Source organism: Rana temporaria, chromosome 5 (assembly GCF_905171775.1).
Source record: "Rana temporaria chromosome 5, aRanTem1.1, whole genome shotgun sequence".
NCBI classification, from domain to species: domain Eukaryota; kingdom Metazoa; phylum Chordata; class Amphibia; order Anura; family Ranidae; genus Rana; species Rana temporaria.
The window spans coordinates 247099319-247124443 of record NC_053493.1 but is presented as its reverse complement, the minus strand read 5'-3'; the positions used below and the strand labels follow the sequence as shown (position 1 = coordinate 247124443).

The 25125-nt window shown below is 43.8% G+C and overlaps 1 protein-coding gene across 1 annotated transcript in view; it reads right to left on the bottom strand.

The window, feature by feature from the left end:
* The window catches only part of BMP6 (bone morphogenetic protein 6), a 274521-nt gene extending 262604 nt beyond the window's left edge, over window positions 1–11917 (bottom strand). Inside the window, exon 1 of the mRNA XM_040353693.1 lies at window positions 11021–11917. Coding sequence (XP_040209627.1) covers window positions 11021–11477 — 457 coding nt within the window. The 5' untranslated portion in view covers window positions 11478–11917. The remainder of the gene's footprint in view (window positions 1–11020) is intronic.
* Window positions 11918–25125: the final 13208 nt, after the last annotated feature.

The window sequence follows — 25125 nt, the reverse complement described above, 5'->3', positions numbered from 1 at the left end:
GTAAAATTAAAATAAAATTAATTTTTTTTTTAAAACGCCCCTGTCCCCGGCAGCTCTCGCACAGAAGCGAACACGCATGCAAGTCCCGCCCACATATGTAAACGCTGTTCAAACCCCACATGCGAGGTATTGTCGCGTGCGTTAGAGCGTGTGCAACAGTTCCAGCACTAGACCTCCTCTGTAACTCGAAAATAGTAACCTGTAAAAAATTTAAAGCATCGCTTATGGAGATTTTTAAGTACCGAAGTTTGGCGCCGTTCCATGAGTGTGCGCAATTTGAAAGTGTGACATGTTAGGTATCTATTTACTCGGCGTAACATCATCTTTCACATTGTACAAAAAAATTGGGCTAACTTTACTGTTTTGTTATTTTTTAATTCATGAAACAGTTTTTTTCCCTAAAAAAAGGCGTTTGAAAAATTATTGCGCAAATACCGTGCGAGAAAAAAAGTTGCAATGACCGTCATTTTATTCCCTGCTAAAAAATATATATAATGTTTAGGGGTTCTGATTAATTTTCTAGCAACAAAAATTTGATTTTTCCATGAAGGAGAGAAGTGCCAAAGGAAGTGCCAAAATAGGCCCGGTTGTCAAGTGGCTAATAAATGGCATCTCAATATGGTGGGGAGATTCTGTGCATGAGCTGTTGTCAGCCTGTACTGCCCCTACTGCTCAGGGGCTGGATCTGTCTGCCATATTGTGAAAGTATAGCGGCAGAAGAGACCAGTAACTACCACGGATGTGTGAGATCTCAGGCTGCCATGTTGTTGGAAGCCTTTCAGAAGTTTGTGTGTAAAAGTCCCTCTCGTACACACAATATAGAAATCAGAATGCGCATGCATGCAAAGATAGTGATTATTTGATATAAATATGCATGGGGATCCTTTTGAGAGCATGGGACTGAAAGTCCCTCTCGTGCCTGATGTTTCCACCAGAGTGTGGACACATGCATGGGGATATTGGTTCATCACATTTGAAATTGCATATACTTGAGGCATAGTCTGCTGGGAATATGAGAGTCGTTATAAGAGTCAAATCACATCTTACAAATCATGTCCACCTGCCATATTGATAGCTGGAACCCTAATGCCATCTTGGAGAAGTCCAAGGGAGAAACTTAACCTTTAGAAATGGCTGTTTTTACATAAAATGTGTTATTTAAAGCAGGATTTCACAACACCACAATCCCAAAATGCTACTAAAGGAATTTTTTTTTTTTGCTGAAATGACTGTTTACAGGGTATAGAGACATAAAAGTTAACTGATTCCTTTTAAAAATGATTAAAAATAGATTAAATTCAATCATATAATGTGCCTCTAGTTTCACTTTCGGTTTTAAACTGGTTTCATGTTCCTGTGAACTAGAGAGACACAGAACAAAAACAAACAAATCCAGGGCAGTGTTTTGTTTTTAAAATGAATCCGATTGGTTCTGTTAAGTTTTAGACACACAGTAATGACGGCTTAGACCATCGTAAAAAGCTCCCAGTACTGTGGTTATAAGGAGCCAGACAAGCAGGAAGTGTGGAGATCAGAGCAGAATTACAGCTACTTCAAAGCAAAAACGACAAATAAGGACATGAAACCAGTACTGCAGTAAGGTAAAGGAAGCTAGTTAGCTAAAAAAAAATATTCCTTTAGTGATCCTTTAATACATTTTTAATATACAAGGAACACCACCCATCTATCCATGTCTCCATCCTTTAATTTGTTGAGAAATCACTTTGAAAAACACCCCTAGCATTTCAAGCCACAGCCATTTTGAGTAAAGACTGGATCACACAAATCATGATTTACAAGCATTTCAATGTGGTGTGATTTGAGCGCATTAATTTTGAATAGGCTGCAATTGCGCTCATAGGTGTGCACAGCCTATTGCATTAGGCTGTGCACCCCAAAGCTCAAACACAAATGCCTTTCTCTTCAGCCTCAGCTGCATGGGGCAGGGAATGAATGTGGAGTGCTCTGTGCTGAGTTTCTGTTCATTCGCAAACTGAAGCATAGTAAACACAGTTTACTAGGCTTCGGTTATGAATGAACACAGTGAGGGAGTGTGTTCACTGTGTTTATTTATAAAAAAGAAGGAGCTGGTAAATTACATATTTACTAGCTCCTTCCCCCACTCTCTATTCTGAAAACAAAAAACAGTACCTGGGAGGAGAGAAGAGGAGGGAAACCAGCAGCACCGCAGGGAGTGGGGCAACCCAGGGAACAGTAGAGGGACTCAGCACCACACGCAGTGATTAGGGTATGCCCAGGCACACCCTTTGCGCATGCCTATGATTACACTGCACCTGCACCGCATGCAATACTTTTGGAAACACATTGCAACCAGATCGCATTCTGGTGTGAATGAGCCCTAAGGGCAGATGATTCATGTAGGATTTACTACCTGAAATCTATTTGTCCTTTGTTCAGGAATGTAGGCAGAAGGTTAGCTCAGAAAACCTCTCCTACCCTTCTCCAGATGAAAAAAAATGCCCCTGGAGACTCCTGGGATTTATGACATCATTTTGGCCTAGACCAGAAACCAGGAAGCAACTGAGGAAGTGTAAGTGTTGGGGAGGCTGGAGCTCCTCTTTCATTAGGTATTAAGGGGGGTGAGGGGGCAATACTACTACCGGGACATTTTTTTCTTAATGCAGGAAATGCATTATGATAAAATAAAATGCCTGCCCTATAGAAAAGGTGGGTGCCGCACCTGGAACCTGGAACCCCGGAAGAACACAAGAAAATGGCATCTGCCACAGATATACTCTCCCCCAGCATTCCCCGCGAGGGAAAACTCCTCTAATTGACTGCTGGGGAAAATTGCTCTGCCAGAACCCCTCTAGCGCCACCTGTCGCCCAGGTGTGGAAACAACACCCCTGGAACGCAGACTGACCTACAGGACATTTCTGGAACGACAGCAGCCCAAATTTGACAAATTGTGAATGGGAGCAAGAATAACTCTCCCATTCCCCACTAACTTTAGCGTAGTGCCCATACTGGAAGTAAGGGGGCGCTACATATATGTAAAAATAAAAAATTTAAATGTACAAAATATTGGCACCTGATATCGGCTATCGGCCTGCAAGGTGGTCAAAAAATCGGTATCGTATCGGCCCTGAAAAAACAATATCGGTCTCTAGTTTTACATACACCAAAGGTACTGTATAATTCAAACTAATGCCTTGTACACACAATCGGATTTCCTGTCGGGATAAACTCGGACGGATTTTTCAGACGGAATTCCGTTCAAGCTGTCTTGCATACACACTGTCAGACTAAATTCCGACCGTACAAAACGCGGTGACGTACAACACTACGACGAGCCGGAGAAAAATTAAGTTCAATGCTTCCGAGCATGCGTCGACTTGATTCTGAGCGCTTGTGGCAAATTGTGGCAGCGGCTGCTCCCGTTACCGAGATACCCATCTTTAAAAACAATGACGTATATATACGTGAGCGTGTGCTTAAGTGGTTAACTGGCAATTGCTCGGTCATGCAACACTGTACCCAATTTATCTAATTTTTTTCACACAGATAGAGTTTTCTTTTGGTGGAATTTAATCACCACAGTTTTCATGCAATTCAGTGGGCAACCATTAAATAAAAAAGAGTTGTGGATTTTCCCCGCATTTCTCACAGGTAGGGCGGCCCACTGAAATGAATGCGCTGCTCTACGCACAATGTGCACACGCAAAGACGTAAATGGAATTTAAGACTGAGGACATCTAGTGGGAGCAGGGCAGCTGTTAGAAATCGCGGGTCCCCATACAACCCCACCCCCCCCACCAAAAAAATATCAAAACAATACTTTTGCTAAAAATACACTAAATTCATTATTAGCAGACCTTACTGTTACTGTTTCTTTTTTTTTAACGGAGCTGGAGCTGTGTGCAGACAGTCTATGTTACTCTATGGTAATGCAGCAGCTGTATGAACACAGGTCCTAATTTGACAGTGTGTATTCGGGGTCACTCACTGTGACAGGAAGTCAGGTAAATCTGTGGGTGTTGTCACAGATGGGAGATACATTTCTGCCTTGTTTAGACAATACACCAATTGTTATTAGGCGTCGGATGCAGAAGTAGCCAGAAAAGGTTTAAAGGCGTTGAAAAACTTCAGCTGTTCAGAATGAGGAAATTAAAGCCTCTATAAGTAATCCAGAGGATTACCACTAATTTGCTGCATCCTGAGGCTTTCTGAGTGAAGGAGAGCAGTAGCTGAAAGTCTTCTGAGGAGGTGAGGTGGTGTTTGATTTTTCTGTGTGATAAAAATCAAAAAGAGACTATTGTTTTTCTGCTGTATGACCAGCAGTGTCGGCCCAGCACTAGGCTGTGCCAGACTCCATAGATAGGTTCCTGCTTGGAAGGTAGACGTCCAGAGTGGCCAGGGTTTATTTTATGTTTGATTTTGTTTATGCTGTTTGGATGCTTGCACTTGTTTCCAGCAAGATGGAAGAATAAACCAAAATCTTTGTTTTCAACCGTCTTCGACTGCCTGTCTGTATAAATTCAGTGTGTAGTGAACCCATCAAGGGGGTCACACACCCCGCTACCGAGCTAACCCCTTACACTCACCCACACCTGCACACCTGTCAAATTAGGACCTGTGGGTGTGTTCATACAGCCGCTGCGTCCCCATAGAGCAGTGATGGCGAACTTGGCACCCCAGATGTTTTGGAACTACATTTCCCATGATGCTCATGCACTCTGCAGCGTAGTTGAGCACCATGGGAAATGTGGTTCCAAAACATCTAGGGTGCCAAGGTTCGCCATCACTGCCATAGAGTAACAGAGAGAGTGATGTCACCAGCACACCAAGATCTCCAAAATGGGTCCAAAGCTTTGATCAGCAATCACAGAGTTACAGCAGATTGCAGTTTTTCGGAGCCACTCAGGACCCCTTCATCCATTCATTTTGGGGATCTTGATGTGCTGGTGACATCACTCTCTCTGACTATTCATGGTTCAGCACCCACTTACACACACAGCCATCTCTACAGGAACGTGTGTGTTGGGAATAGTGCATTGGGACCCATGGAGTAACAGGTGGCTCCAATGGCACAAACTGCACATTTACAATCTATGTTCCAGAGAACCAGTGTAAATGAGCCCCTAATTTCTCTAAATTTTTATTTCAATTTTATAACAATTTTTTACAACTCCATTGGTGGAGGGGTGGTGCTTTGGTGAAAAACCAGGGGTCTAAACTGACCAGGGGTCTCTCACTTTTGAGACAGAGAAAGGAAATTGGGACATCCTCAATCTTTCTCTGCAGCCTCAGCTGTACTGCAATGAACGAACAGGGAGTGCTCTGTACAGGGGCTCCCTGTTCATTCACAAACTGTGTTTACTATGCTTCTGTTATGAGTAGACACAGTAAGTGATCGGTACCGATCACTGTTTGTGTTCATTTAGAAAAGAAAGGGGCTGTCCACGATCTGATTTCCCATTCTACCTGGGCCCCCTGTGTGTCATACAGAGCTTCCACTCCTCTCTCACTCGCTGACTGCCGCAAGGCACAGCTGTACTGCAATGACTGAATAGGGAGTGCTCTGTACAGAGGCTCCCTGTTCATTCACAAACTTCATTTTTGCACTTATCAAACAAATACAGTAAAACCTTGGTTTGAGAGTGTTATACAAGACAAGCTAACAAAAAAATTACATTTTGAATTGATATACAAGCAATGTCCTGATATAACAGTAGCATCATGTCACAACTGAAATGATTCGTTCCACAACCATTCATTCATAAGTCCTTCACTTTATATTCCATATAAAAAGATCATAGCAATGTGTAAAATGTCCATTTACAAATGGGTGCCTCCGCAAGGGGATTAGAAGCAAAATCCAGCAGGGGCTACAGAGTTTAAAAGAGAAGAGAGGCGCCTCTAAGTGTAGCAATATGGTTACATTTAATGAAGGTACAACATTCAGCAACATATTAGAGGCGCCTCTCTTCTCTTTTATTCTTTGTAGCTCCTGCTGGATTTGGCTTCTAATCCCCTTGTGGAGGTTTCCATTTGTGGATGGACATTTTATGGTTACACAACCTATCACATTGCTATAATCTTTTTATATGGGATATAAAGTGAAGGACCTATAAATAAACGGTTGTGGAACGAATCATTTGAGTTTCCATTATTTCTTATGGGAAAATTTGCTTTGATATACAAGTGTTTTGGATTACAAGCATGTTTCTGGAACAAATTATGCTCCCAATCCAAGGTTTTACTGTATAACAAAATGTTTTCAATGGGTGTATTTTAAGTGACACTAAACTCTATTCAAGTATGTACTGTCCACTGCTCATTCCAAAAAAATGAGAAGGAAGAGGAAAGGTTCAGAAGCTCAAGAAGGATAAGGAGAATAAGACAGAAAAACACACAATAAGAAACAACTTAATAAAAAATACAGGGCTGAAAAAGTAGTGAATGTGTATTTTAGCAGACTGAAAGGGAACAAATAAGAATTATAGGGCCAGATCCTATTTACGTTACGCCTCCGCAACTTATACGGGCAAGTGCAGTATTCTCAAAGCACTTGCTCCATAAGTTGTGGCGGCGTAGCGTAAATAGGCCGGCTGAAACCCGCCTAATTCAAATGTGGAGCAGGGGGACGTGTTTTATGTTAATCACTCGTGACCCGACGTGATTGACGTTTTTCACGAACGGCGCATGCGCCGTCTGTGGACATATCCCAGTGTGCATTGCTCCAAATACGCCGCAAGGACGTATTGGTTTCGACGTGAACGTAAATTACGTCCAGCCCCATTTCACGGACGACTTACGCAAACGACATAAAATTTTCAAATTTCGTCGCGGGAACGACGGCCATACTTAACATTGCTACGCCGCATATATGCCTCATATAGCAGGGGTAACTTTACGCCGGGAAAAGCCTAACGTAAATGGCGTATCTGTACTGCGTCGGCCGGGCGTACGTTCGCGTATCTAGCTGATTTACATATTTCGACCCATAAATCAGCGTACACGCCCCTAGCGGCCAGCGTAAATATGCAGTTAAGATCCGACGGCGAAAGAGACTTACGCCGGTCGGATCTAATAGAAATCTATGCGTAACTGATTATGGCGCATAGATACAACCGCTCAGACTCAGAGATACGACGGCGTATCTGGAGATATGCCGTCGTATCTCCTTTGTGAATCTGGGCCATAGTTTAATGTTAGGGGCTTTTTTTTTTTTTTAAGATTATCCATTAATCCAACCAAATACAGTAAAACCTTGGATTGAGAGCGTAATTCGTTCCAGAAACATGCTTGTAATCCAAAGCACTTGTTTAGCAATTTTTTTTGCAGGCTATAAAAGAGAAGAGAGGCACCTCTAAGTGTAGCAATAAGTTGCTAAATGTTGTACCTTCATTAAATAGAACCGTATTCCTACACTTAGAGGCGCCTCTCTTCTTTTTTTATACTCAGTTGTGACATGACGCTACTCTTATATCAAGACATCGCTTGTATATCAAGGCATAATGTATTAAAACATTTTGCTTGTCTTGCAAAACGCTCTCAAACCAAGGTTTTACTGTACAATACTACGGAAAAAAAGCAGGCAATAGCCACTGCAATGTTAGAGCAATAAATCATACTATTATGTCATTCCAGTATAACACAAAGCAATAATCATAGTGGTAGCGTGTATAAGCAAAACTACAACACCAGCATAGCACATGTCTGTCTGAGCATCAAAACAAAACTGGAAAAAAAAAAAGAAAGCAAAACACAAGTTGCTGCAAACATCAAGTATAAATAAAAGGATCTAAAAGCTAAAAAAAAAAAGTAGCTTGTTTTTTTTTTTGTTTTTTTTTACTTTCTTCCCCAGACAGCATAATATCACATTAATATCATTTATATACACAATGCCCTAATAGACAGCCGGGAAGCCTGATTCAGCACTTCCTTGTCATCCTGTGTTTAGGGTTATTATATTATTATCAGTCTAAAAGTTGCATTGTCATCTCAAGTCATGTGATATTGCAACTTTCTATTTTCCCACAGCATCACTGTGCTGTTTTTATTTACCTTATATTAATATAACCCCCATCCCCCCCAGCACTAAATAATGTGTAGTGTTAAAATAAGAAAAAACTGCAATCAAAAGCTTGTGAATAAAAAGAAATATTTGAAAGTGACTCTGTCTTGTGTGTTCCCCATATGTTTTCCGATTAGCTTCACATGTTTTAACAGAAAAAAGTATCTTTGCAGTGCAATAAATCTCTACCATATGCATCGTTTCTATGGATTTCTGAGCGAAATAGCTTGTGCCCATTGCAACATAGTCGACATGAAAGCAATGATTACACGTTTGTGCCTGTAAAGTGTATTTATAGCACTTTTGTTTTATTTATTTTTTTAAGCGTGTAGAAGGGTTAGGACCCCAGTCAAGTTTTTATTGCTGTCTGTGACCCTCTCTATTGGTCCTGTTGGCTGTAATAGAATAGGATAGGGATTCCAAAATTGTAATGTTCTAGATAAGAAATAGAGAGGAAACCTCCCAATTGGGGAGATGTGTTTCAGGGGAAGCCGTCTATAAGGCTGCATTCACACCTTGGCGTACAAAATCGCAGCGTTTTGTCCCGCGAATTGCGGCGACAAATTACGGCGTTTTGTACCGCGATTTGCGGCGACAAAACGCTGAGATTGTGAATGCAGCCTACCCCCTCTATGGAGATGGTTCACATCTCCTATGCCGAACGCCGAAAGCCGCCTGAAAAAAAGGTCCGGGACTTGTTTTCAGGCGGCAGGCGGCAGGCGTTCAGCGTGGAGATGTGAACCATCTCCATAGAGGGCAATGTGAAATCATCCCTCCAGCGTCTCAGGGGCGGCTGCGGCGTCGCACTACAGGCGTATATACGCCGAGGTGTGAAAGGGGGCTTAGGCTGCATTCAGGCTGCATTCACACCCGAGCGTTTTGACGCCTGAAGCGCGACGCTCAAATACGCTAGAGGGGAAAAAATACATTATACCCTATGGAGATGGTTCACATCTGCACGCCGATACGCCGAACGACTGAAGCTCAAACAAGTTCCGGACCCTTTTTTGACGCGCGTATCGGGCGGTTTGGGCGTATTTGAGCGTTTCCATTTCCCATAGAAAGTAATGGAAACGCTCGATTCAAGCGACTAGCGCGACAACGAGCGTTTGCTACGGGCGTTTCGTCGCTTTAATCAATAGAACTTTTCACCCAGGCAGAAGATTAAAAAAATCTACCAACATAGCAACAAGTGATGAAAAGATGATCATTTTTCCTATTGGCTAAAATAAAAAACGTCGAAGTACAAAAACGTCGGACAACGCTGTATGCAAACGCGCAAATAAGCATGAATACGCGCGACAAAACACCGGAAAAAAACGCAGAAAAAAAACGACCGACGCTCAGGAATGCCTGCTAACTTGTAAAGAGTCAACTTCCTGTTCCAACTCCATGGCAAGAAGTCAGGGCAAATCTCCCCAACTGGCCACAAAAAAATAAAAAAGGGAAAACTTTTTTTTTCTTTTTTGTGGATAGAGTAGGGAAGGGTGATTTTTTTTCTTTTTTTTTTTTATGTGTGCCCCATTGGGAAGATTTCCCTTCACTTCCTGTCCCGTTGTCACAATACAAAGTGAGAGAAATTCCCTCCAAAGTGGGGGAAATCCCTGGTTGTCACCAAAACTAGTTTCCCCTTCATTCCTTTTCTGGTGACAACTCAGTTTGTGATTTTCTTTCACTCTCTGTGATAACTTTCACCAGGAAAAATAGTGAGGACGAATCTCCTTATCAGGTACAACAGCAATAAAAATCTGTATCAATCAAAGAAAAAAATAGTTTTGCCCCTGGGACTGAAATAAAGTACTTAGCCGTGTAGTAAGAAAACATAAAAAAAAAAATGCAGAAAAGCAATAAAAACCTGACAGGTGTCCTAATCCCTCTTTACTTTATCCAAAACTAAAATACATTTTGGCTTCAGTTCTACATTAACTCAATAATAAAGCCAAAAGCAAGCATATATTGCAGCTTACCAATTCTTAGACGTGATGGCTACATTTGTTTCCTTTGTTTGTTCTAGTTTTATCTGTGATCTGGCCAGTAAGTCTGTTGTTTTTCATCTTAAAGCAGAGGTCCGGCTTAAAAAAAAAAATTAAAAGTCAGCAGCTACAAACACTGTAGCTGCTGACTTTTAATAAGGACACTTACCTGTCCAGGGTGCCCGCGATGTCGGCAGCCGAAGCCGAGCAATCGCTCGGGTCTCGGCTGCCCCCGCCGCTGTCCTCGGTGAGGGAATCAGGAAGTGAAGCGTTGCGGTTTCGCTGTCCGTATCCCTACTGCGCAGGCACGAGCCACACGTCGCTATGTGAATGGGCGGATGTCTCCTGGGACACACACAAGGTCCCAGAAGACACCGCTCCCTATTTCCCAGGAGGCAGCGCGACGAGGAGAAGAAAGAAGACCCACCGCGGGCGAGAAATTGGCAGATTAGGACGATCTGCCTAGTAACAGCCCCTTCTGGTAAGTATATATAAAAAAATATATATAAAAAATATATATAAAATATATATAAAATATATATTAAAAAAATACGTTTTTGTAGCCTTTTTTTTTTTTTTTAGGGTGGAGCTCCGCTTTAACAAGCTCTCTTGCAGTTACAGGGATGAGACAAACCATTTAACACTGACAGGGGTGCATACAATGGTCATTTTTTATTTATGTGAAACCTTTAACCCCAAAGGAAAAAGAAAAAAACCTGTTTGTTGTAACAGATTATAAGGTATTAACTGGAGTTCAGCTTCAATTTGTTGGTGTATCTAAATCTGCTAGCCCATCTAACACCCACTCCCACCAGACTGGAAATGCTTCTGTCCAAATTTTAATCCAGAGTGAAAAAAAGAAAAAGAAAACGAATGCAGCCACCACATCTAATGATTGATAAGCTGCAATATTACATTTTTGGTTTCCCTTCTACCCACAACTAAAAAAGAAAAAGGATATTTAATACAAAGTGCCCCTAGGCTGGGCATGGATTAAAGACTCACCCAGGTTGACGAAGCTCATGACCATGTCAGCATCATTGAGAAATGCACTGTCCTGGGCACTGGCCAGGGGACTGTTCAGTAGGCTCTTGACCTTCATGTGATGGCTGTGAGGGTATGTTCTGTGTGACCAGTCTCTAAGGTCCATTCCCTGTTCCTGACCAGACATGGCATTATATAGGTCCAGCATGAAGAGGGGAGCAGAGTTGAGTCTGCCAGGCTGGTGCAGCTGGGCAGGACTAAGTCCATGCACCGGTCTTGGTCTATGTGGCAGTCCAAGGATGGAGAGGATCTCCTTCTGCATCTCCCTCTTCTCGTGGTTCTTCAAGCGCCTGTATAAGAAGCCACTGTCCATGTTGGCTCTTCTGCTGCTTTCAACCAGTGTCCCTTGTGCCAGGGACAGGAGCAGGGAGCAGGAGACCCAGAGTGACCAAGAAATGGGTAAAGCTGACCTCTCCATGCTCCCTGCCAGGAAATGAGCAGGGTCCAAGTAGTCCACCTATAGCAGATATTACTGATGCTCTGAAGACAAGCCCAAGGAAATCATTTCAAATCTACACTTCCATTGGGTAATGCAGGCTGGTGGGTACAGAGAGATGGGAAGCACCTGCCTAGTACCTGCCAACCAGATCACTCCTTCCCACTTTCCTTCTGAAGTTCTCCTTTAGTATTGCTCATCATAGGTCTGTAGCCTGCCAACAACAGTCATCATCTCACATCCCAAGGACATCAGCTGCTGGTTAATGGCAACAAATGAAATGGTGTGGAAATGAGCCTCAGAAAGGAGAGGAGCCGTTCTCATCACATGTGCGGTGCTCTATTTCCCCGGGTCATACACTCTATGCAGTGAGAAGAGAAAACTTCTTACAGCTCTTCTTCCATCTCATGTACTGACTCACTTCTTCTGCACAGGGATTTATGTGCGGGGCCCACAGGAGACATCTAGTGGCCGTTCTGTAGAATGCACCAAGTCAATCCCAGGCTACATGCTAGGGACACAGCACTGACTTTGCTTGCAGGGAAGCAGAAAAAGGTTTAGGATCCAGGCACAGGGGATCATTTTTTTTTTTTTTTTTGTTTAATTTCTCTTTATTCAATTTTCCAATTCCATTTAACATTTAATTGACACTTAAAAACACCTCCCTGATAACTTTCTTTACTAAATGGTGGTTTCTTCGATTCCTCAAAAAAAAAAGGGGGGGGGCGACTGAGGGGGGGGGGAGGGCAAGGAGGAGTGTTGTGATTAGAAAAGGATATATTAATATATCTATATTTGAGTGCTTTAATAATATGATATTTATTGTGTTTCTTTTGTGTCTTCTTCTGCTTGTTTATCCGTGATTCAGATTTACCTCCCTTAAAGGGGTTGTAAACCGCATATATAATTTTTTTTTTGTTTTAAACCTGCAAGGCAAAAGGCATAATCAGCTAGTATGCACCGCACAATAGCTGATTATGAAATACTTACCTCGGAACGAGGTGAAGAACACTTACCTGGTCCACGCCGAGCGAGATGTCATCTTGCTCCGGCGTGTCTTTTGGGTATCGCCGCTCCAGCGCTGTGATTGGCTGGAGCGGCGATGACATCACTCCCGCGCGTGCGCGCGGGAGATTTCAAATCGGCAAGGCCCGGAGGCTGCCGGACCTTTCGCCGTGGATTCCCCCCTGCGCATGCCCAGCTGCAATCAGCGGCGCAATGCGGGGGGAATATCTCCTAAACCGTACAGGTTTAGGAGATATTCTGTATACCTACAGGTAAGCCTTATTATAGGCTTACCTGTAGGTAAAAGTGAAAAATAGGGGTTTACAACCACTTTAAAGGGGTTGTAAAGGTAAAAAAAAAATCCCTAAATAGCTTCCTTTACCTTAGTGCAGTCCTCCTTCACTTACCTCATCCTTCCATTTTGCTTTTAAATGTCCTTATTTCTTCTGAGAAATCCTCACTTCCTGTTCTTTTGTCTGTAACTCCACACAGTAATGCATCGCAGTAATTCTCCCTGGTGTGGAGTGTCGTGCTCGCCCCCTCCCTTGAGGGGGCGAGCAGGAGAGTCAGGGCGCTCTCTACGTTGCAGATAGAGAAAAGAGCTGTGTGTTAGTGGGCATCCTGACTCTCCTGTAGTCCAAGGGAGGGGGCAAGCACGACACTCCACACCAGGGAGAAAGCCTTGCATTACTGTGTGGAGTTTTAGACCGAAGAACAGGAAGTGAGGATTTCTCAGAAGAAATAAGGACATTTAAAAGCAAAATGGAAGGATGAGGTAAGTGAAGGAGGACTGCACTAAGGTAAAGGAAGCTATTTAGGAAAAACAAATTGTACCTTTACAACCCCTTTAAGTGCTTTAATAATGTGATATTTATTGTGTTTCTTATGTGTCTTCTTCTGCTTGTTTATCCGTGATTCAGATTTACCTCCCTTGAGAGGAAAAAGAAAAAAAAAGTGTTATCTTTATGTGTGTCTTCTTGTTTCTAATTGTCGTGTTTCCTTCTAAACTATACGTGTTTCCAAATCTCCCCCCCCCCTCCCCCAGCACAGGGGATGATTTACTAAAAATGGAAAGTGCAGAATCTGGTGCAGCTCTGCATAGAAACCAATCAGCTTCAGTTTTTTTTTGTCAATTCATTCATTCATCGGACAAGCTGAAGTTAGAAGCTGATGATGATTGAGAAATACCATCACCCCTACGATCAAGGAATGGCTAGATGAGGTTCATCTCCTCTATGAGATGGAAGAGATCCGTGCAATAGCACATGAAATAACCAAAAACTTTAACGTGACAGCCCTGGGTTACTTTCAAATACTCTTAAAGAGGAAGTAAACCCTCCAGAAATGTTCCTAAAAAAAAAAACCTGCAAGAGAAACCTGTTAAAATCAACCAACAATAGCAAAAGTTGACCAAAGGGTGGCGGTAAAGAGCAGAACAGAGCTGATAAAACACGTGATTTTGGCAAAGTTTGTTGAAAATCCTGCCGTGTGTATGCATACCAAGTTCACGGCCAACGCCCTTCAAACAAAAATCCACGGAAAAGTTTGTTTGAAGTCCGACCGTGTGTATGAGGCTTAACACATATGCAAACCTTAGACAAAGTTGAGAAACGGACCTATTACTCCGCCTTTCTCTCTACATGGCTCCTGCTCTTGAGGCCGTTGTCTATTAATTTTTACTTTTTCTTTCCTGTTTCTTTCCCTTTCTCTTTACTCTGAATTATGTACAGGATCGCACAGTACGTAATAACTATAGCTCCTGAATGAGTGGTTGGCTAATTACCTCATAATTTCTATGTACAATCGGGCGCCGCACTTGATTCATATGCTGAGCTTGAAATAAAAGGATACCATTGAGACTTGAAGATCGTTAGTCACGGAAAGCTCTAATGTTGTGATTTATAATACTATATACAAATTTACTATGCGCAAGTACACGTTAGAAATGTTATTATGCCTGTATAATTGTTATATTTTGAAATTCAAAATAAAAATGTTTTTGACAAAAAAAAAAGAAAGTTAGAAGCTGATTGACTACCATGCACAGCTGCGCCCAGGGCCAGATGCCCGACAAGGCCACCGAGGCCAGGCCTCGGTATGGCAGTAGGTGCAGGGGCGGCGCTGGTTGTAACACACAGGCAGTGTTCTGTCTATCACACAAGCTGGTCTAGGAGGAGGGCGGGACTTTTATCACAGCGCACCCAAACTTTTCACAGTGAGCTCCGTGACACAGCAGGAGCAGGAGATGCCGATGTGCGTAATGCACATACTGACTGGTGAGGCTACATTATTTGGCACAGTAAGGCTGCAATAATGGTGAAGGGGGCTGCAATTATGGTGAGGGAGGCTGTAATGATGGTGAGGGGGGCTGTAATGATGGTGAGGGGGGCTACAATGAGGGCACAGTAAGGCGGCAGTGATGGTGAGGCTGCAATGAGGGCACGGTAAGGCTGCAATGATGGTGAGGTGGCAATAAGGGGCACGGTGAGACAGCAATGATGGGCACAGGTTGGGGGACTTTCAGTTTTTTTTGGAGCGGGGATGGCATTGAAGGACCCGGCCATGGGGCGGCAAAGGGAGTAAATCCGGGGCCTGGCATGACTGTGCCCTTTCTAAAGTGCGACGATGACGTTGGCACACGCGTATATTGTAAGTATCTCCTAAACTGTGCAGGTTCATGGCCAGGCTATTTTTTGAGGTACGGCACTGCGTTAACTGACAATTGCGCAGTCGTGCAACGCTGTACACAAATAAAATTGATGTCCTTTTTTTCCCACAAATAAAGCTTTGTTTTGGTGGTGTTTGATTACCTCTGCGTTTTATAGGGAGTGCTTTCTAACTGTTTGGGGAAGGCTGTGATTTTAGGAACACAGAGATCCATGTTTCTGCTGTTTCCAATCACAGCGAGAGTGGGACACCGGCGGCGCGTACAAGTCCTACACCCACTGCATGAAATCACGTACCTGTACGTGATTTCGCGCAGGAGGGCCGCCCTGCCGCAGTATATTTGCAGCAGTGTGCATGGACCCATAGCAGCCACTGAAATCATTTTTTTTTTAGCAATGCAACACTCGTCTGTTGTTTTACGATGACTGTATTATATTGCTTTACCCATGTTTTGATGGTAATATAGACCATTGAGCTTTTTTAACCCCTTCACATCGACCGTATGCAAATACTTGGCTTTTTTTTAGTGGGGCCGCATATTTGCATTGCGTATTTCCCTTTGGGCTGGGAGCATGCTGCACGGCTAAGTCCCAGCACAGAGACCGGGGTCTCACTGAGATCCACAGGCCCTGTTCTAATGATCAGGACCTGGTACGTCTGATTTCTGATCACCAGATCGCTGTGATAGTCTCTGATTGGCTGTCACAGTGATTAGTCACTGTGAAGCATGCCTATGTGTTTTCATTGGGGGTTATATATACACGTAAATACATTGGGGGTTATATATACACGTAAATACATTGGGGGTTATTTACGAAAGGCAAATCCACTTTGCACTACAGGTACACTTGAAATTGCAATGAAAGTGCACTTGGAAGTGCAGTCGCTGGGGGGGGATTGCAAGGAAAATAAAAAACAGCATTTTAGCTTGCACATGATTGGATGATAAAATCAGCAGAGCTTCCCCTCATTTCAGATCTACCCCTCAGATTTACAGCGACTGCACTTCCAAGTGCACTTTCAGTGCAATTTCAAGTGCACTTTGCACTTGTAGTGCAAAGTAGATTTACCTTTTGTAAATAACCCCCATTGTATCTTTCTCTGTCCTTGAGAAATGTGCGTGTAGAAAAAAATATATATAATAATATACAGTGGGGATCGAAAGTTTGGGCACCCCAGGTAAAATTTTGTATTAATGTGCATAACGAAGCCAAGGAAAGATGGAAAAATCCCCAAAAGGCATAAAATTACAGAATAGACATTCTTATAATATGTCAAAAAAAGTTAGATTTTATTTCCATCATTTACACTTTCAAAATTACAGAAAACAAAAAAAATGGCGTCTGCAAAAGTTTGGGCATCCTGTAGAGTTAATATCTTGTACTGCCACCTTTGGCAAGTATCACAGCTTGTAAACGCTTTTTGTAGCCAGCCAAGAGTCTTTCAATTCTTGATTGAGGTATCTTTGCCCATTCTTCCTTACAAAAGTCTTCCAGTTCTTTCAGATTTCTGGGCTGTCTGTCACGCACTGCTCTTTTAAGGTCTATCCATAGATTTTCAATTATGTTAAGGTCAGGAGATTGTGAACTTTCAGTTCACGCCTCTTGATATAATCCCGCGTGGATTTTGAGGTGTGTTTAGGATCATTATCCATTTGTAGAAGCCATCCTCTCTTTAACTTCAGCTTTTTCACAGATGGCATCAAGTTACCATCCAAAATTTGCTGAAATTTTATTGAATTCATTTTTCCTTCTACTCGTGAAATGTTCCCTGTGCCACTGGCTGCAATACAACCCCAAAGCATGATTGATCCACCCCCATGCTTAACAGGAATAGAGTTTGGGACTAAGGGGACCCCAAGGACCCAAAGAGCCAAAAGAGTGGGGGGCAAGAGGACTATACCGGTATTATGAAGAGAAGTAAACTCAGAAGGTAGAAAAAGTTAAAAGATATATATCAATTTATTAACATAGTATAAAAAAAACATAATCATAAAAAAACATCAGGACAGTAATACAGAACACAACAATACATATATTGCGGGACCAACTAGACAGGTCACCGGGCTACAGTAGTCCCCAAGGGGGGAGGCACGATGAAAGTGGAGGTTGCACAAGACAAGGTCTCAACTAGTTTCGCGACTGAGTCGCTTCGTCAGGAGAAATCAAAAAGTAATACATAGTTGTTAGCACAAAGGTCTAAATATACATCTATATAAGCATGCATAAGCTAATGAAGTGTCAACAAACACGTAATTAAAATACAATAATAGATAAACGTTAGTTAGGGGAACAAGCGCTGTGTGGCTTACCTATGAAAAGAACACCCAATCACCTGAAATTCGCAGCCGCCCGTAGGAAGATCTCCCCACGGCGACCAAGGGGGACAACTGCAGTGGTGAACCTGTTTAACTATATACATAGGTATATTGTGAGTGGAACCTGCATTTGTGTGTAACAAGGTGAAAGTGAGGATGTGTCACCGTGAGGATTGTGCAAGGGTATATTTAAAAAAAATGTGATGAGAGAAAGAAAGGGAAACCTTTGATGCCAGAAGGGAAGTAAGAGGAGGAGGGGGGAGGGAGGGTTGGGGGAGGTGATGAGGGGAGGGGGAGGGGTAGTGGGGAAGGAGGAGAAGGAGGAGAAGGAAAGTGTTGGGATGGGGGGGAGGGAAGGGAAAGAAAGGAAGAGGCAAAAGAGGGCAGGAATTGGGGTGGAGGTAATAAGGGGAAACGGAAGGGAGAGGGCGAGAGAGTGAGGGAGAGAGAGGGGGGAGGAAAAGGGGGGTGAAAGGAGGGGCGAAAGGGATGAAAGGGGGGGAGAAAAGGGGGGGCGAGGGGAAAAGGGAGGGGGTGTGGGGAAGGGGAGAACGCAAGAAATGGGGGAGGGGGAAGGGGGGGTACAAAGGAGAAATTAAAAAGTGGTGTAGTATTGGTGTATACCTGTGTAGAATTCAAAGTGAAGATAAAAAGGAAGGGGCCCTAGGACCCAGTTGCCAAGTGACAGATATGCGGCCAGTGGGTTACAAAAGCCGCACAGTAATACTAAATAAAGTGTAGATACCAATGTAGGATCTAATGCGGGTTCACAGATCAGAGGCAACCTATGGAGGAGAAACAAGTTTGGTAAGGGACAGGTACAGGGCCAGCGATATATTCAGTAAAAAACCTGCAGTATAGCTGGCTAAAGTAAAGTTTCAATCACAGATCAAATGAACTGTGTGAAGAGGTAGACCTACTTTTTGCTGGGTGGAGCGGAGGGAAGTCCTAGGGCCTGGTGTCCAACACAACAGCTGCAGGAACTAATCCTGCTTATATGTCCCCAGCGCGGTGACGTCATCACAATACGCCGTGGCGCATATGTGTGGCGTCATCGCGTTTGTCCTCCCGCATGACGCGATCGCGGCAAAAACATTGCATGCGCATGCGCACATTGCACCAAGGCTCAGCAATAGCCGGGCCAGTACAATGGCAAGTGCGGCCGAGCCCCGGTGTGGGGCTATGGTCGGACCAGGGCTGGCACATGGTCGCCGATTGGAGGAGAGCCCAGGGTGGCCTCCCATCAAGGCAGTAGGGAGTAGGCAAGGCACAACAGCGCTAGTAGAGTGTGTACATAGACAATAATACAAACAAAGATTTATACCATATAACATAATGATAATACAAGTCACAGGGTTTGAATGGGCATAGGTATACCCTGTATAAAGGTTAGCGGGCATTAAACATAGAAATGCCCCTAATAATGGGCAAACAGCTATTCCCAGAGACAATATAGATCTAAAAACAGTACATTGAAAACAAGGCGTATCAGTATAAATTAGGGAAAAAGGGGAAATCAATGGGGTCAAGAGCTTGGGAGGAGTAAATAATGGGACAATATATAGTATAGTCATTGCTGCAAAGCTAGAGCTTGGTCAACAGAAATGATTTAAACGAATTGACCTCATTGAGGCCAGGTGGTGTCATAGCATTGAGCCGCTCAATCCAGAGTGCTTCTCGTTGCAGTAACACTTTGTCTCGGTCACCCCCCCTTGGGTCAATAGCGAGTGCCTCCAGGGCCAGAAACTGGACCGCCAGGGGGTTGTATTTATGGTGGAGACCTATGTGTCGGCCAATGGTCGTCAATTTACCATTGGTCGACAATATAGGTGATCGCCAATACGTTGTCGGAACTCCCGGATAGTTTTGCAGACGTTGGACGCCCGGCAACTGCACAACATGAGATAAATCACACCGGTAGTTCCACAGTTGGCAGAAAAATGGGAAGAAAAAAGTTCTCTATTGGAAAGCCTCTGGGAGTGTCCCTCCAGGATCCAAGGGCATCTGGGGCAATGCCCGCATTGTGATGTGCCTCTAGGTCCCAAACGTGGGGCATCATTGGTTTTATAGTGGCTACTGGTCAGACGATCCTTAATGGATTTGGCACGTCGGAAAACAAGTTCCGGGGTGGTGCAGACATGTTTCCTTAGAGTATGATGGTCTGATAACAGATGCCAATGTCTATTAAGGATGCTGAGCTATTGTTCATGGTGGGCTGAAAATTTGGTAATAACCTTTGTGGTGGGTTTCCTGGGGGGACGTGGGGTGCTGTAAAGCAAGGAGGTTCTGGTCCGGGCATTGGCCTTGTTGAAGGCTTTCCTTAAAGTAGTGGGGGTATAGCCCCTCAGGAGGAGTCGTTCTCGTAAGGAGGCAGCCTGGGCACGGAAATCCTCGTCTCACGCGCAGTCTCTACGCAGGTGGAGATACTGTGCAAACTGGATACTGCACACGAGGGATTTGGGGTGGGCACTAGAAGCGTGTAACAGTGTGTTACCAGCTGCACAGAATGCATAGAATGCATGAAGGTAAAAATCCTTCAGCCTTTAGAACCACTTTAATACCCAATACTTACACAGCCGGTAAAGTCCCCATGCATTTCCAAGGGTGTTGTTTCCCTCTTTGCTATTTAGTTTGAAAAAGCAGCTATTGTCATCCTATGTGTCCATGCACATAAGGATATCTAGCTCAGCTTTGGAGCCAGAAAAAAAAAAAAAAACCTATGTCTTGCGTTTCTGAGAGCAGTTTACTGGCAGAAGACAATGCAAAACGCTCCTAAACACCTATACAAAAAACGCTCTATATGAGCGTTTTTTTCTACCAAAAGAACAGTTTTTGTTTTTTAGCCCAGTGTGCATGGACCCTCAAAGTGATAATAAACTATGAGGCAGATTCACATAGAATCCGCGTTGGCGTAGTGTAAGTCATTTACACTACGCCGACACAACTTACTGGAGCAAGTGCCGTATTCGTAAAGCACTTGCTCCATAATTTGCGGCGGCGTAGTGTAAATGGCCTGGCGTATGGCCGCGTAATTCAAAGGGGGCAGCTTGTATTTAAATTAAGCGCGCCCCCGCGCCGATCGAACTGCGCATGCGCCGGCCGTAAAAATAGCCCAGTGCGCATGCTCTAGCTCACGACGGAAAACGTCAATGACGCCGACGTGAGCGTCATTGACGTAAAGTCGTATTCGTGAACGACTTAGTAAAACAACGTAAATTACGGAAAAAGACGACGCTGACCCGACGCCATACTTAACATGGCATACGGCGGACTGGCGTAAGGTTACCCCTTATATAGCAGGGGTAACCTTACGCTTACGGAAACTACGTAAACGACGACGAGGCGGCGCAAAATCGTTCGGGAATCGGCGTATCAGGCTCATTTGCATAGTCAAATGAGAAATGAACGTAAACGCCACCTAGCGGCCAGCGTCGAATTACATCTAAGATCCGACGGTGTAAGTGACTTACACCTGTCGGATCTACGCCGTATCTATGCGTAAATGATTCTAGGAATCAGACGCATAGATACCCGGGGCCAAAAACAGAGATACGACGGTGTATCTTGAGATACACCGTCGTATCTCTTCTGAGAATCTGGCCCTATGTCCTTATTCTCCAAAAACAATTTATTCATGAAATAGTTTCTTATTGTTTTTTTCTGTCTCATTATAACTTCCTCCTTGAGCTCCCAAATCTTTTTTTAACCCCCTCACTTCTGTTTGTTTGGAATGAACAGTGCATGTTGGATTGCGCTCGATTACACTGCTGTATGCACTCTGCAAATCTCGTGGTCCTTAGTCCTAGGAGCAGGAAAGAGAGGATGGTTACATTTCTACATCATACAGTGTGACCATGCAGTGTAAACATAACACATGGTCATCAACCCTGTCCTCAGGGCCAGAGGCGTATCTAGTGAAAATAGCGCCTATGGCAAGCACTGAAACTGTGCCCCGGTCGAAACATTTGAAACCCATCTTTCAGATAACCTTAACAAAAAAAAAACAGCTAACAAAACTAGTGATATTTATCATCCCTTGTGATACCTTTGGTAGGGACATATCCTCTTTATGAAGAAATCTGGGGTTTATTAGACCCCTAAACCCTCCTCTGCCCTCCAAAGCCAGGTAAATGCAGAACCAATACTGGAGGTGATGAAATCTTCATCACTTAAAAGGGTTGTAAAGGTACAATTTTTTTCCCTAAATAGCTTCCTTTACCTTAGTGCAGTCCTACTTCACTTACCTCATCCTTCGATTTTTCTTTTAAATGTTCTTATTTCTTCAGAGAAATCCTCACTTCCTGTTCTTCTGTCTGTAACTCACCACAGTAATGCAAGGCTTTCTCCCTGGTGTGGAGTGTTGTGCTCGACCCCTCCCCTGGGATACAGGAGAGTCAGGATGCTCTCTACATTGCAGTTAGAGAAAGGAGCTGTATGTTAGTGGGCGTCCTGACTCTCCTGCATTCCAGGGGAGGGGTCGAGCACGACACTCCACTCCAGGGAGAAAGCCTTGCATTACAGTGTGGAGTTACAGACAGAAGAACAGGAAGTGAGGATTTCTCAGAAGAAATAAGGACATTTAAAAGTAAAATCGAAGGATGAGGTAAGTGAAGGAGGACTGCACTAAGTAAAGGAAGCTATTTAGGATTTTTTTTTTTTTTTACCTTTACAACCCCTTTAAGGCCTCAGTTTTCACAGAGGAGAGGGAGAAACTAATGTTCCTCCTTCTTCTTTGTGTGCTACCAATACGACCATATGGAATGGGAGAGGAGGGGAGGGCTGTGGCTGAACGCAGCAGGGATAGCGCTGCCATTGTCCATTAGCAAAGATTCTAAAAAGGAGATCCTGCCTATGCTTGGGAGGAGGGAAGAAGAGACCCTCAGACCCTGGTAAGTGCCTTGCTGCCCAGCCACTCATCAGCGCCCCCTTCATATGGCGCCCATGGCACTTGCCATGGCTGCCATACCCTACATACGCCAGGACCCACTAACAGGCCAGGTTTTATGTATTTAACAACAAAACCTGGGAAATGCCCAGGGAAAAACCAAGCCTACTTACTGACCAGCTCGCAGAACAACCAATTAACCTGTCTAACAGTATGCGTTAAAAACAGGGGTTTTGTCCGCACGCATTTGCAAACGCATGCATGAGCCACAGAGCCTCACCAAGGCACCCTGTAATCTGTGGTCCTAACACTAAACAATGAGCGTCCCCACAGTGGAGGCACACGCATTCTAATGGAGAGATGAGGGCAGGTGGACTGAAGGGGAGCCACCCCTCCTTAAAGGTGCAGGAGCACACCAAACACCCAGCATGTAGCACAATGGCTAAAAAGGTGTTGGTGTGCTGCTGGACCAATACAAGCACCACAGGTGAAACATACAATATACAAATTAGAAAATCCAGTGCTGTCCAAGATGGTGCAGGGAGAAGGCCTTTGACCGTGGAACTCTGCTGTTTGGACTCTCTGCCACGGGGAACCCACACCAGACTATGACTAGGGAGAGAAGCCTTGCTTCCTCCTGCCATGCAAGAGATACAACCTGCTCACCAGACACAATGGAAAACCCAGCCAGCGTAATTTGCTATGAGATGGCCACACAGATAGAAGTTTTGGTTTCTGCATTACAGGACAATTTCTCAGCAGTCATGCAAGCTATCTCACGTTTATTGTGGTAAAAAGGCAAATGACAACTCACATTGTGGCAGTTAAAATCAGACTCATCCATATAGTAAGGGCTTCCAATGGACAGTCTTACAGCAGAAAACCTCAGACCAGAATAGAAATACCAGGTGGATGGATATACCTGCAGAATGAATAGAGCACACCGGGGTGCAGCAAACTGACTGCAATATTAATTGTACTGAGAAATACTTGTAAGTTAGCAACTCACATGGGAGGAAGAAATGGCAATTTTTGTATGTAATCTGTGCGTTGTTGGCTCATGCATCTGGGATGAGGAGCCTCTTTCTACAACATGCTGCCTGGAAAATCCGGATTTCAGGCTGGATGACAGTTTAGCTGTGAGTTGCTAATTTACAAGTATTTCTCAGTATAATTCATGCTGCACTTAGTTTGGTGCCCCCTGGTGTCTTCTCTTGGTCCTGCAGGTGTATACATCCACCCTGTATTCCTATCCTGGTTTGAGGTTCCCTGTTGTTATGAGATTATGCATGGGAAGTTCTTATTATGTAATGAGCATGATTTGAACTGTCATAGTGTAAGTTGCCATTTGTCTTTTCACTATAATAAATCTGTTAATATACTACACTGAGATTGTACACTGCTGTTCTTCTTAACTGTTTTGCCTAGAGATACTTCCGTCTCTTCAGAGGTACTATATCTGGGGCATTGAGATCAGCAGAAAGTTACCTTGAACGCCCCAATTGAACTCTTTTGCTGTTTTGCATAGACATTTATGTGCACACAACACCATATACACCATTACTATTAAGCTATTTCAGGCTGCCAGACCACTCTCACCACTTAAATAGACTGTCTCTAGTCTGACATTGGACTGATTAGGTGTGACCTAGATGCCCTTTCAGACTGTTTTACCAAAGCAGAGCAGAGTGTTTCCACTATTGAGGATATTAGAGGGGCCAGGCGGCTGATCTCCATGCATGAAAGGTCAAGATACATTATCTAGAACTGTCTTTCATAACCTTTGCAACACAGAGGAACCCTTGAAATAACATTCCGGTCTCAGGAAACACCTGCTAAAAATTACTCATGATACTTTAAGGTGATGGTCAGTGGGAAGAATGCTCCTTTACACTTGTGGTCACTGGGAAGAATTACCCCCTTACAGATAGCTAAAAAGATCAATGGCATCACTGGAAACTTATCTGAGAGGCGGACATTACTCATTGCTCAAGGAGCCCCTGGCAACCTCTGGAGCAGTGGTTCTCAACGCCTGTCCTCAGGACCCACTAACAGGCCAGGTTTGCAAGATAACTGAAATACATAACAGGTGATATAATTTGCTGCTCTGTGATTGTAGTATTCTAGTCTGCATCTCTCCAAGGTAATACTTAGAATATGGCCTGTTAGTGGGTCAGAGGACAGGAATTGAGAACCACTGCTCTGGAGGAACCTCAGGGTTCCATGGAACCCTAGTTGAGAAACCCTGATCTAGAATCTTGAGCAGAGGACACTGAGAATCATAATAAGTGCAACATTAAGTGATCCTACAGTATTTATAGAATCCCTGTTGACCACCCTACTCTTACATGTCGATTTGTTGCGAATAACATAAGCGGAAAAGGGTTACCATCAGGTTACCCACCCGATGAAGCATATATACAGTATATTTGTCCAGTTTTTCACATATCTGGAGAATGCAGCCTCCTGGCTTGAAACACTCTGCAAGTAAAGCTGTTTGTTTCTACTATCCTGACCTTACCAGCTCTCTAATATGCCTTTCTGGACGCCTGAATTATTTTTTTCTTTTTTTTTGCTATTTGGGTAGTGCCTTTTCCTATGCATATATTTTTTATTACTGCTATGTGGACTTTTTTTAAACCTGCAGGCAGGGCCGGCCCTATGATGGGACCGGGTGGTACCATGGGTACCAGGCAGCACTTTTAGGGGGGCAGCATACTGATGCCCACCAGCCCGTTCCGCCAGCTCCGCTACAC